This window comes from Bos mutus, chromosome 4 (assembly GCF_027580195.1).
Source record: "Bos mutus isolate GX-2022 chromosome 4, NWIPB_WYAK_1.1, whole genome shotgun sequence".
Lineage (NCBI taxonomy): Eukaryota > Metazoa > Chordata > Mammalia > Artiodactyla > Bovidae > Bos > Bos mutus.
Window position 1 is genome coordinate 52,427,091 of NC_091620.1, and position 12,125 is coordinate 52,439,215.

Here is a 12,125-nt window from a genome sequence, read left to right on the forward strand (position 1 = left end):
CAATCCCAAACAAAGGCAATGCCAAAGAATGCTCAAACTACCACACGATTGCACGCATCTCACACACTAGTGAAGTAATGCTCAAAATTCTCCAAGCCAGGCTTCAACAGTACATGAACTGTGAACTTCCAGATGTTCAAGCTGGATTTAGAAAAGGCAGAGGAACCAGAAATCAAATTGCCTACATCTGTTGGATCATAGAAAAAGCAAGAGAGTTCCAGAAAAACATTTACTTCTGCTTTATTGACTATGCCAAAGCCTTTGACTGTGTGGATCACAATAAACTGTGGCAAATTCTTAAAGAGTTGGGAATACCAGACCACCTCACCTGCCTCCTGAGAAATCTGTATGCAAGTCAAGAAGCAACAGTTAGAACTGGACATGGAACAACAGACTGGTTCCAAATTGGGAAAGGAGTATGTCATGGCTGTATATTTGTTACCCTGCTTATTTAACTTATATGCAGAGTACATCATGAGAAATGCTGGACTGGATGAAGCACAAGCTGGAATCAAGATTGCTGGGGAAAATATCAATAACCTCAGATATGCAGATGACACCACACTTATGGCAGAAAGTGAAGAAGAACTAAACAGCCTCTTGATGAAAGTGAAAGAGGAGAGTGAAAATGTTGGCTTAAAACTCAACAGTCAGAAAACTAAGATCATGGCATCTGGTCCCATCACTTCATGGCAAATAGATGGGGAACAATGGAAACAGTGAGAAGCTTTATTTTGGGGTGCTCCAAAATCACTGCAGATGGTGACTGCAGCCATTAAATTAAAAGACACTTGCTCCTTGGAAGAAAAGTTATGACCAACCTAGACAGCATATTAAAAAGCAGAGACATTACTTTGCCAACAAAGGTCTCTGTAGTCAAAGCTATGGTTTTTCCTGTAGTCATGTATGGATGTGAGAGTTGGACTATAAAGAAAGCTGAGCACCAAAGAACAGATGCTTTTGAATTGTGGTGTTGGAGAAGACTCTTGAGAGTCCCTTGGACAGCAAGGAGATCTAACCAGTATATCCTAAAGAAAATCAGTCCTGAATATTCATTGGAACAACTGATGCTGAAGCTGAAACTCAAATACTTTGGCGACCTGAGGTGAAGAACTGACTCTTTTGAAAAGACCCTGATGCTGGGAAAGATTGAAGGCAGAAGGTGAAAGAGACAACAAAGGATGAGATGGTTGGATGGCATCAGTGACTGAATGGACATGAGTTTGAGTAAGCTCAGGGAATTGGTGATGGACAGGGAAGCCTGTTGTGCTGCAGTCCATGGGATTGCAAAGAGTTGGACATGACTGAGTGACTGAACTGAACTGAACTGAATGTCTCCAGTCTTTTATTTTTAAAAAGTCCTCCCAGGGCCCATTCCTTACCTCCCTGGAGCTCTCTTGCTGCTCTGCTGGACATCACAGCCAAACTTCTTGATGAATTTGCCTCTACACTTCTCTCCTTCCATGCCTTCCAGTTATCCTCCCATGCTTCCCAGTTATCCTCCCAGTTCCCTCAAGAATGACTTCTGCCCTCAGTGATCCAGAGACTTCTTTTGTCAAGGTTGCCAGTGACTTCCATGTGTCTGAGTCACAGTTGAACCCCCAATTACTGGACCTCTTTCCTGCATTCAGCCTGGAATTGGCCACTCCTTCCCTAAAACACGGTTCACCTCTTGACTTCTAAACCACTTTACTCTCTTGGTTCTCTCCAAATGCTGATGCACCAAGGGCTTGGGATTGGGCTCTATTTTCTTCATTTTCTACTATCTCTAAGAGGTTTTATTTTCCCCATTCACACAATTCTACATACCATATATTTGTCAAGGATGGCCAAATGTAGACCTCCAGTTCCTCCTCGTGTGAGCTATTGCATTCGGTGTAAATTCCTGCTTAATTCTATCATTTGGAATCTCAGCAGCATTTAACCTTTCACTGGTCAAAACTGAAGTTTTTAATTTCTCCCAAAAGAATGTCTTCCATATCTCAGCAAGTGGCATCACTATCTGCCTGCTTTCTAAAATGAGAATCTAGGAGTCACTCTTGATTACCCTCTCCTTCAAAGACCCACATCTATTCTACAATCAAGTCCTTTAAATTCTAACTTCAAAACAGATCTCAAATCCATTCACTTCCCATCTCTACCTCCAACATCCTGGTCACAGCCTCTATCGTTTCTCATCTGAACACTACCATCTAGTTGCTGAATCGTTTCTACTATTAATACTCTCCCTTCCATTTTCAACACAGTGGTCAGAACATCTTTTTTAAAAAAGTCATCGTCCTACTTGAAGTCCTCCAGGAACTTGCTGTTGTATTTGATCACAACCAAACCCACACTCATTAATCAAGCCTTCAAGGTTCCTACTCACAGCCTCATCCCAGGCCCTGTCCCCTGCACTCTGGTGTTCTGGCCACCCTTACCTTCTAACTCTTCAGTAACACCAAGCTTTTTTGCTCCTGTAGGGCCTCCATAGATTCCTTCTGCCAGAAATGCTCCCTTCAAAGCCCCCAGCAGACTGGCTTCTCTTCCTTCAAGCAATTTGAGGTCACCCTTTCAAAAGAGGACTTCCTGACTGTCTTGGATAACACAGAGGCCTTTCCTAAATCTCTCTAGTAGCAGCCTCATTTTTTCTTGTATAATCTTTTCCACACCTTTTTTTTCTTTTCTTTCTTTTTGAGATATATTATTTTACATATTATTTTATCAACCTTGCAATTTCAACAGTATATGAGCAATCAACTTTGTTGCCTTAATTAACCAGCAGGAGTCCCTCACCTCCAGGATCTAATGCCTGATGATCTGAGGTGAAGCTGACATAATAATAATAGAAATAAAGTGCACAATAAGTGTTACACACTTAAATCATCCTGGAACCATCCCCTGTGAGTCTGTGGAAACATTGTCTTCCACGAAACTGGTCCTGGGCCAAAAAGGACTGGTGCTTTAGAGCATCTCTACTAAAATATTAAGAAGCCTTTGATTGCTTAATTTGTAAACTGTTCTGCTTTCAGTAGGACACTTTCCTGAGGAATTCTTTTAGAACCACGTTTCATGTGAGTGGGCCTCTCGATGAATCGTGTGTTTTGGCTCCGAGAGAATGCAAGCGCTCCCTCAGATAGAGTCTCTGCATTCCAACAAGGGGTGCTTTGTCATATCCTGGTGTCATTTCCTTGCAGCACTATCCTCCATTTTAGTCAAAACAATCCTGAGAGGTTTTTCTTTTCCCCTATCATGTTTCAAAGCAGAAATAGTATAATGGGGAGAGTTTGCATGTGATAAACTGCAATACCAAAAAACTATTATAACATAGTTTTATTGCATAAAACCATGGTCAGAAGTTTCTCTTTTTGATTGGCTAATTGATCACTTTCTCTGCCCTGACAAATCTGTAAGTGCCATTAGGAGGGAACCAAGTCTGTTTTGTCACTATATATACAACCAATTACTAGCATATGTAAATAAATGAAGATCTCCAAGTGATGCTATTTTTTTCTGAAGTAGAGCTCTGATGAGCATCTTTGCAAATTGTGACTGTAGTGGTCGTCTTGACTATATAAGCCCGTTCAGGCCTCCCAGTCTCTAAAAAAAAAAAAAATAATAATATTGTCTGCATGTCTTTTATTTGTTAATAGAGGTTTAAAACTTTGAAAATCCTTATAGAAACCATACAGTCTCATGATATTTTAATTTTGTAAAAAATTCCAAACCTCTTCACATTGATATATGTGCCCCCAGATAGACTGCCTGTGATGGTTTCTGGCTCAACCACAGCTGCATTTGCTTTCAAGGCATCCCCTGACTCTGTTTCTTGATGCTTACTTGTGCCAGAGAACATATATTTTTGTTTTGTTCTGTTTTTGTTTTAAATCATGACCTAATATATAGTCCTGTCACAGGAGGTTGTACATAAATAATTAGAAATAAGACCATCTTTACATCATGATTTTTTCAAAATATTTAACAACTGAGTTGGGCATCAACCAGTGAGACTGGCACTCTGGCCAATCAGAAGGAACTTTCAACTTACACACTCAGAAGCTACACGGGGTGGCCTTCATTTTCAGAGTCAACTCCCTCCTTTGTTTTGTTTTGCTCTAACCACGCCATGTGGCATGCGAGATCTTAGTTCCCTGACCAGGGATCGAACCTATGCCCCTTGCATTGCAAACACAGAGTCATAACCACTGAACCACCAGGGAAGTCTCCTCTACCTTTTTTTTTTAAAGACTTTTCTTGTTGTTGTTGTTCAATTGCTATGTGGTGTCTGACTCTGTGACCTCATGAACTGCAGCACACTAGGCTTCCCTGTCCTTCACTAACTCCTGGAGTTTGCTCAAACTCATGTCCATTGAGTCAGTGATGCCATCCAACCATCTTCTGGAAGTGAATTAAAGCCTTTGAAGCTTGTAATTATCCTATGCATGCATGCGTGCTAAATCGCTTCTGACTCTTTGCAACCCTCTGGACTGGACTGTAGCCTGCCAGGCTCCTCTGTCCGTGGAATTTTCCAGGCAAGAATACTGGAGTAGGTTGCCATTTCCTACTTTACTGGATAGGACAACTTTGGTCAAAAGGCCACAGTAACTGAGTCCTGCCTTCCAGAATTTGCTGAACTAAATGCAGGTTATAGCGACTGGCTCAGGCTATCTTCCGTTTATCCATGTAGTTCTTTTTTAGGGGTAGTGAGTGTCTCGTTCCTTTGCTGATGGCATGGCCCTGTAATTTTACCATTTCTCCACATTCCTTTTTGGCTCTAGCTTGGGGCATGAGGCTCAGTGGAGAATTTTCAGAAATCAAAGTGCATCTGTTTTCTCCAGCTCTGTGGCAACTCAACATCACTGGAAAGAAAAAGCCCAGCGAGGGATGCTTACTCCCACACAGGCATTTGTTTCTTGGTGTCATTCATGTCCAAGGCCACCTGCCTCCAAGTGACTGCATTTTCTGACACTTCTTCATTTTGGCTTACAGGTCCACACGTTCCGAGGCCCGCACTGGTGTGAGTACTGTGCCAACTTCATGTGGGGGCTCATTGCCCAAGGGGTCCGGTGCTCAGGTAGGCATGGAACTTCCTTTCTCCTTTTCCATTTACAGAAAGTGTCATCATGGTTTCATGGGGGTCTTCTTTTCAGAGCTTGGAAATAGGCTCAGATTAGCTCAAAAGTCTAGCTTTCTGGAAGACTCAAGTCATCTCTGTGCTTAATGGAGAAACTGTTCTAGGTTGTTTGCTAGAATGAGAAGGAATATCTCACATTTATGCAAGAAAAGAAAAAAAAAATCCAAGCGAGTCTATTTTCTTAGGCATCTACCTGCCACCCAAAATAGGTAGTTGTCCTTAAAAGAAAAAGAAACTTGATTCCAGTGGAGTTGCATAGGTAGAAAAGTCACAGTCCTTTCCCATCCCTGCTTTACTACAAAAAGCAGGGCATAAAAATAATAAGTGAACAATTACTCCATACCAAGCACTGAGCTAACACTTTCTATTCATCATATCATTTAGCCTTACCAACAAACCTTGTGTGATCAGTCGTTCAGTCGTGTCCAGCTCTTTGCAACAAACCCCATGGACTTCAGCCCCAAACTTTGGGGGAGATGCAATTATTCTCCCCATTAAATAGATGAAGAAACTGAGCTTTATTGATAACTGTTCATTGCCCTTGGCCACACAGTAAGTGGTAGAACTTTGATTTGACTCCAGAGCCCAGGTCCAGTATTTTTCTGCCATCAAATTAGCAGTGAAAATACACACGTTGATTGCATGTCACATATTTTCAAAGTACTTTGAAACCCTAGGTGTTTTTCCACTTAGAACTGGACGCATACACCCATTGCTAAGCGTGCACAACACATCTTGTTAAGATATACCTAACAACACAGAAAAGAATTGCCAAATTAATGTTTAACTGGGCTTCCTAATTCATCATGCCAGGCTTTTTCTGGCAAACACTTCTGGCTAGGAGCAAGAACAGCCTCCTGTGATATATTGATTGGGTTTCCACTGATAGCTTAACTGATTTGTTTCTTGCTAGAGTATGATTTTAAAGAAACAATTTGTGTGAAGCATTTAAAATAAAATAAGTGGGCTCCAAAATCACTGCAGATGGTGATTGCAGCCATGAAATTAAAAGACACTCCTTGGAAGGTAAGTTATGACCAACCTAGATAGCATATTCAAAAGCAGAGACATTACTTTGCCAACAAAGGTCCATCTAGTCAAGGCTATGAGAGTTGAACTGTGAAGAAAGCTGAGCGCCGAAGAATTGATGCTTTTGAACTGTGGTGTTGGAGAAGACTCTTGAGAGTCTCTTGGACTGTAAGGAGATCCAACCAGTCCATTCTAAAGGAGATCAGCCCTGGGATTTCTTTGGAAGGGATGATGCTAAAGCTGAAACTCCAATACTTTGGCCACCTCATGCGAAGAGTTGACTTATTAGAAAAGACTCTGATGCTGGGAGGGATTGGGGGCAGGAGGAGAAGGGGACGACAGAGGATGAAATGCCTGGATGGCATCACCAACTCGATGGACATGAGTTTGGGTGAACTCTGGGAGTTGGTAATGGACAGGGAGGCCTGACGTGCTGCGATTCATGGGGTCGCAAAGAGTCAGATGCGACTGAGCGACTGAACTGAACTGAATGACATTACATTAATATGATCTATTTCCCACACTTGAACTTACTTACAAAACAGAAACAGACTCACAGACATAGAAAACAAACTTATGGTTACCAGAGGGGAGAGGCGGGAGCAGAGGGATAAAGTAGGAATTTGGGAGTAACATTACACATTTCTATATATAAAATAAACAACAAGGACCTACTGTATAGCACAGGGAACTCCACTCAGTATTCTGTAATAACCTCTATGAGAAAAGAATCTGGAAAAGATATATATATATATATATATATATATATATATATTCTGGAAAAAATATCTGGATCACTTTGCTATATACCTGAAACTAACACATTATAAATCAGCTATACTTCAATAAAAATTTTAAAAATTAAAATTAAAAAAGATGATGTATTTCCCCATGCTGCCCATTTTGGTTCACAAGATCATGGGACTTTAAATCCTTCCTCTGCCTGAAAAGGGCTATTTCGGCTTCTATAGAGATGCAGCAGTCACTGGTGGTGGTACCTGGATGGGTCCAGGAACACTCATATAGGTCGGCTACTCTACCCACCCCCACCCCAGGTCTACGAGGCAAGCAGGAAACACAAGTTTGGAGACAGACTCTCCAGAAGTGTTCCAGAGACCCGGATTACCATGAAAAGCTTAGTCATCAAGAGTTACAGAGTATCCTACAGCTCAACCACTGAGCAAAGTGTTCAAATTATCTGCTTTACTCAGTGTTCATTAATTCAACCTTTTTAGATTATACCCACCAAAAATATCCCTAATTGCTTGTATTATCAAATTTCAGCAGGAAATTGGTCCAAAGTCAATATTATGAGAACAAAACTCTGGAATTCAGATTAGCTGTGAACAGCAACTTTCTCTGGGATAAGAGGGTTTGGATTATTTTTTTTAATAAAACATATTCTAAGGCTATGTTACTATTCTCCAATGACCACGGCTTAACCTCATACTTCCTCTGAGCAGCAGGAAAACTGAAAACTGACCATTAAATGTTTGGTAGATCCATCATTGCCTCTCAATATTTTACATATTTCAAATTTTTTAAAAATTAACTAGACTTTATAGCATATAAAATTGTATTCATTTGCAAAAATTGAGTATTTCTACATTTGTTATAAAACATCTTTATTTTAATAAAATATAAGTATTTAACTCTACATAAAAACACTGTCATTTCAGACCTTAAAATGAAGTTTGTAAAGAAATTAAAACTAGAATTATCATATAATCCAGCAGTTCCACTGCTGGGTATATACCCAAAAGAACTGAAAGGATTGAACAAATATTTGTACACCCATATTGATAACAACATTGTTTATGATAGCCAAAAGGTTGAAACAACCCAAGCACCCATCACTGGATGAGCAGATAGACACAATGTGGTACATATGTACAGTGGAATAGTATTCAGCCTTAAATGCAGTGTTCTTTAGGAAATTGTGTCATGAACTACGATATGAATGAACCTTCAGGACATTGTACTAAGTGAAATGAGGCAGTCACAAAAGGACAAATGCTGTATGACTCCACTTATATGAGGTATCTAAAGGAGTCAGACTGATGGATGCAGAAGGAAGAATATGGTTGACAGAATCACGAGGAAGAAGGCCCCAGGAGTTATTGTTTCGTGGGTACAGAGTTTCTGTTTTGAAAGATAAAAAAGGTTTGGAGATAGTGATGTTTGTACATAGGGTGAAGGTACTTAATGCCACTGAACTGTATACTTAAATGGTTAAAATGGTGACCTTTATGTATATTTTACCGTAATTTTAAAAAAATGTTTTAAATGAAATTTGTAAGAATTCACAGTTAGTAAAAACGACTAATGAAATCACTTAAAAGTGGCTAGGTGGGCGTCCTTGTATTTTCTATCACCATATTTGCTGTTTCTTCTATTTGACTCTCACGTAGCACTCCCCACACTTCAGACTTTACATATATTAACTTATTTGATCCTCATGATAACCCTAGGAGTAGATGCTATCATTATGCAAACAAGAAAACCAGCCAATCCTATTTAGTTCAGTTCACTAATATTTATATTCAGTAGATCAAATGTTGTTGACATTTACTTGAGCTTTGTTAAACTTCTCATGTTGATAAAGCTAAGGTAATTAGAAGTGGTTTTGTTTTTAGAAAGGGATAGACAGAGAGAACTCACCCACTAAAACATGACATGAAAAGCATATAATGACAAAAATCGTTTATTGATGATTTCGCAAAAGTTTATATCCGCTCGAATCCTTGATGTGGTTAAGTGCTTTTTTAAAAACAGCGACATTATAATATTATCATGTGTTTATAATATGTCTATAAAATATAAAAATGATTTTATTATTATGCTTTACACCTATGAAAACAACATTAGAAGGTATTTTGAATAGACACCAAGTCAACTTTGAACATCTTCAGCATTAAATTTTTATTTTCCAGAATGTAGACTGTGCCTTGTTGTTGTTAGAGAAATTCCATCAGTGGATACCAACTGCTAATAAGGCTTTTAATATGTGCATTGAACTTAAAAGCACCTTTTCCGCTTTGGATCTTGATATGAGCTTTATAAATAATTGCTCTCATCATCACATTACGTGGCATTGTTCTAAATTGCAAACTCTTGAGTCCTCCCACCAGTGTCCAGTTAGACAGTATTTCCACTCACAGGTGTCAAAATAAGGCAAGTAGAAAGGACAATGGCCTACTCAAACTGCCCAGCAAAGAAGACAGGAGTGGAAAGTATGGGCCATTCTCCAAGAAGGCAGAAGAGTATGCCAATGGTCATGGGGGTCTCAGACCAAAGACGACAGATTCCTACAGTCAGTGTAATCATGTCTTCCGCAAAAGGAGTGTCACAAAGTCAAGGGAAACACCCTAGCAGAAGCCCTCGGTGCCCTTTGTGGGAGAGGATTTGCTCTAGGAATCTAAACCCAAAAGCCCTCAAACAGACCCAAAGTTTCCAGTCCCAGAAGGGAAAAAAACATGCAAACAACCTAATTACCAAAACTGTCTCTGTGAGATGTCTCTTTTCTTCTCAATAAGAGAGGCTTATTGAGAAAAATGGAATTATTTAAGTTTCATGAGTACAGATAGATTTCATACTCATCTGTGGACAGCACCACCTCTAAGTGGCATGGATGTTCCAGAGAGATACAACAAGCCCTGCGGGTGTTTTCCTTTTTTTATTTTTGGTAACATATAATTTGTGTTGAACTTTTACAAAACAGCCAGGCAAGACTAATGTGGCTTCTCTTTTTACAGACTGTGGATTGAATGTACACAAGCAGTGTTCCAAGCACGTTCCCAATGACTGCCAGCCTGATCTCAAGAGGATCAAGAAGGTGTACTGCTGTGACCTCACGACACTTGTGAAGGCTCACAACACACAGAGACCCATGGTGGTAGACATCTGCATTCGGGAAATTGAAGCAAGAGGTTTGGAAAAAAACTCCTTATTATAGTGACTTTCTTTTTAGTGTTGTCAAGGAGACTTTATTCTTATAATTGTTAAATTGACTCTCCACTATTGATCTCAGGGAAATGGTTTGCATGCACACACACACACACACACACACACACACACAAACTAAATCCAACCAATGACATCAATTTCTGTTTCATATAAAAACCATGCAGGCATGCATTTAATACATGCTTGCCAAGCATTCATTATGTACTACACACTGGGGACATAAAAGTTATAGTTCATGCCTTTAAGAAATTCATAGGATAGTATACAGAATCAGGGGTGCAAATACATAAATCTATAAGTGCATACATGCATGTGTGCTAAGTAAATGCTGTGAGTACGTGTATTCAAAATACCATGGAGTCACAAAGAAGGACATTTTAATCTTATCTGAGGAGAGTTCAGAAAGGGTTTATGGCAGAGGTGAGGTCTTTTAAAATCAAGTCTTTTAAAATGCTTCTTTTAAAAAAAGTTAAAAAGTTATTGGTCAACACATGTATTTTCTACCACATAGAAATTTATTCCTAGTATTGATTCTGTTTATTTCAAAGAGGAAAGCTAAAGATTGAAAGATTTGTCCACCAAAAACTGACAATACAAGGAAGATGGGAACATTTCAAAGAAAAGATTCTTTATATTATGCCTGAGTCATCTTTCCTTTATTTGAGCTTTGTTTGGCCATTTTTCAGTATCAAAATGTTCAGTGATATGGTGGTTATAGTGTAGCTGGAGAGAATTTGGATTGTTGGATGTAATTTGGGTAATTGGAGAGGCTTTTACAAGTGTTGCCATGGATGTACCCTACTATAGCTGGTACCCTTGTTGTATCCAAATTGGCTTACTATCTGCTACAGGTATTTATGCATTTGCCAACTATCCCATTCTTTCCAAAACAAAAGATGATATTATAACTTGTTTTCCCAAACCTTTTAGGGATAGGAAATGATTCCCTCTTCCATGCAGGATGAAAACTATAGCTAATCTGTTCCCTTAAGACTCGCTCATTTGATCTCAGATTGTAAGAAATGCCTCCTGCCTTTTGCCTGCTGGGTCTGTTAGAGTTGAGTAGGGGCTTTGGGATCTGGTGAGTTCTTGATGCAGGGCTGAGGTGGGTACAAGTTGAGGAGATGCCCTGACTCTGGATGAGTGGCTTGGAAGAGCAGCCCTGGGTACTGCTGTTTTGAGGGTTCTGCTACCCCAGAGGGTCAGATAATCAGCCTCTCCAGAGCTTACCACCAGGACCTGCACTTCTCTGAAGAAGCTGGGATCATCCCATGGTGATCCTCATCAGAGACTGCCAACAGCTGGAGGCAAGTGACTACCACATCTGATGGCTAATGTGTCCACAGAAAGCACAGCACTAAGCATGTCTAGTATAAGAGCTAGAATAGCACAAGTTAGGAATCTGTGCTAGGAGTCACAGCAAAAGGACTGGAGCTACAGGCATTAGGGTCCCATGCATGTGAGCAGAAACCAGAGAATGGGCTGGAAGAAATTCAGGTGACGCTTCCATTTCCAGTTTCACCACTGGAACATCTTATCCCATCTTCAATCCATAGTCAATTTCTTATTGTTCTCCAGATGCCTTTATGGCCATTTGTTTCTGCATAATGTGGCAGAGTGAAAAGATCATGAACTTGAAGTTAGATTCCCAACCATTTCTCATATCAGCTACAGTATGACCTTGGGCAAGTTACTTACTCCATTTGAATATCTGTCTCCTCATCTTCAAAGTGAACAGAATCAGTTGTAGCTCATAAGGTGATTGATTCATGCTTCCATGATGGCTCAGATGGTAAAGAGTCTGCCTGCAATGTGGGAGACCTAGGTTTGATCCCTGGGTTGGGAAGCTTCCTTGGAGAAGGGAATGGCAACTCACTCCTGTATTCTTGCCTGGAGAATTCCACAGACAGAGGAGCCTGGCCGACTACTTACTGTCCATGATGTTTCAAGGAATCAGACACAACTGAGTGACTAACACTTTCACTTTCTTTTCTTTCATCTTCAAAGTGAACAGAAT

At 40.0% G+C, this 12,125-nt stretch overlaps 1 protein-coding gene across 1 annotated transcript in view; it reads left to right on the forward strand.

The window, feature by feature from the left end:
- CHN2 (chimerin 2) overlaps nucleotides 1-12,125 on the forward strand; it is a 340,978-nt gene that overhangs the window by 311,598 nt on the left and 17,255 nt on the right. The window contains exons 8-9 of the mRNA XM_070369480.1: nucleotides 4,969-5,053; nucleotides 9,898-10,071. Coding sequence (XP_070225581.1) covers nucleotides 4,969-5,053; nucleotides 9,898-10,071 — 259 coding nt within the window. The remainder of the gene's footprint in view (nucleotides 1-4,968; nucleotides 5,054-9,897; nucleotides 10,072-12,125) is intronic.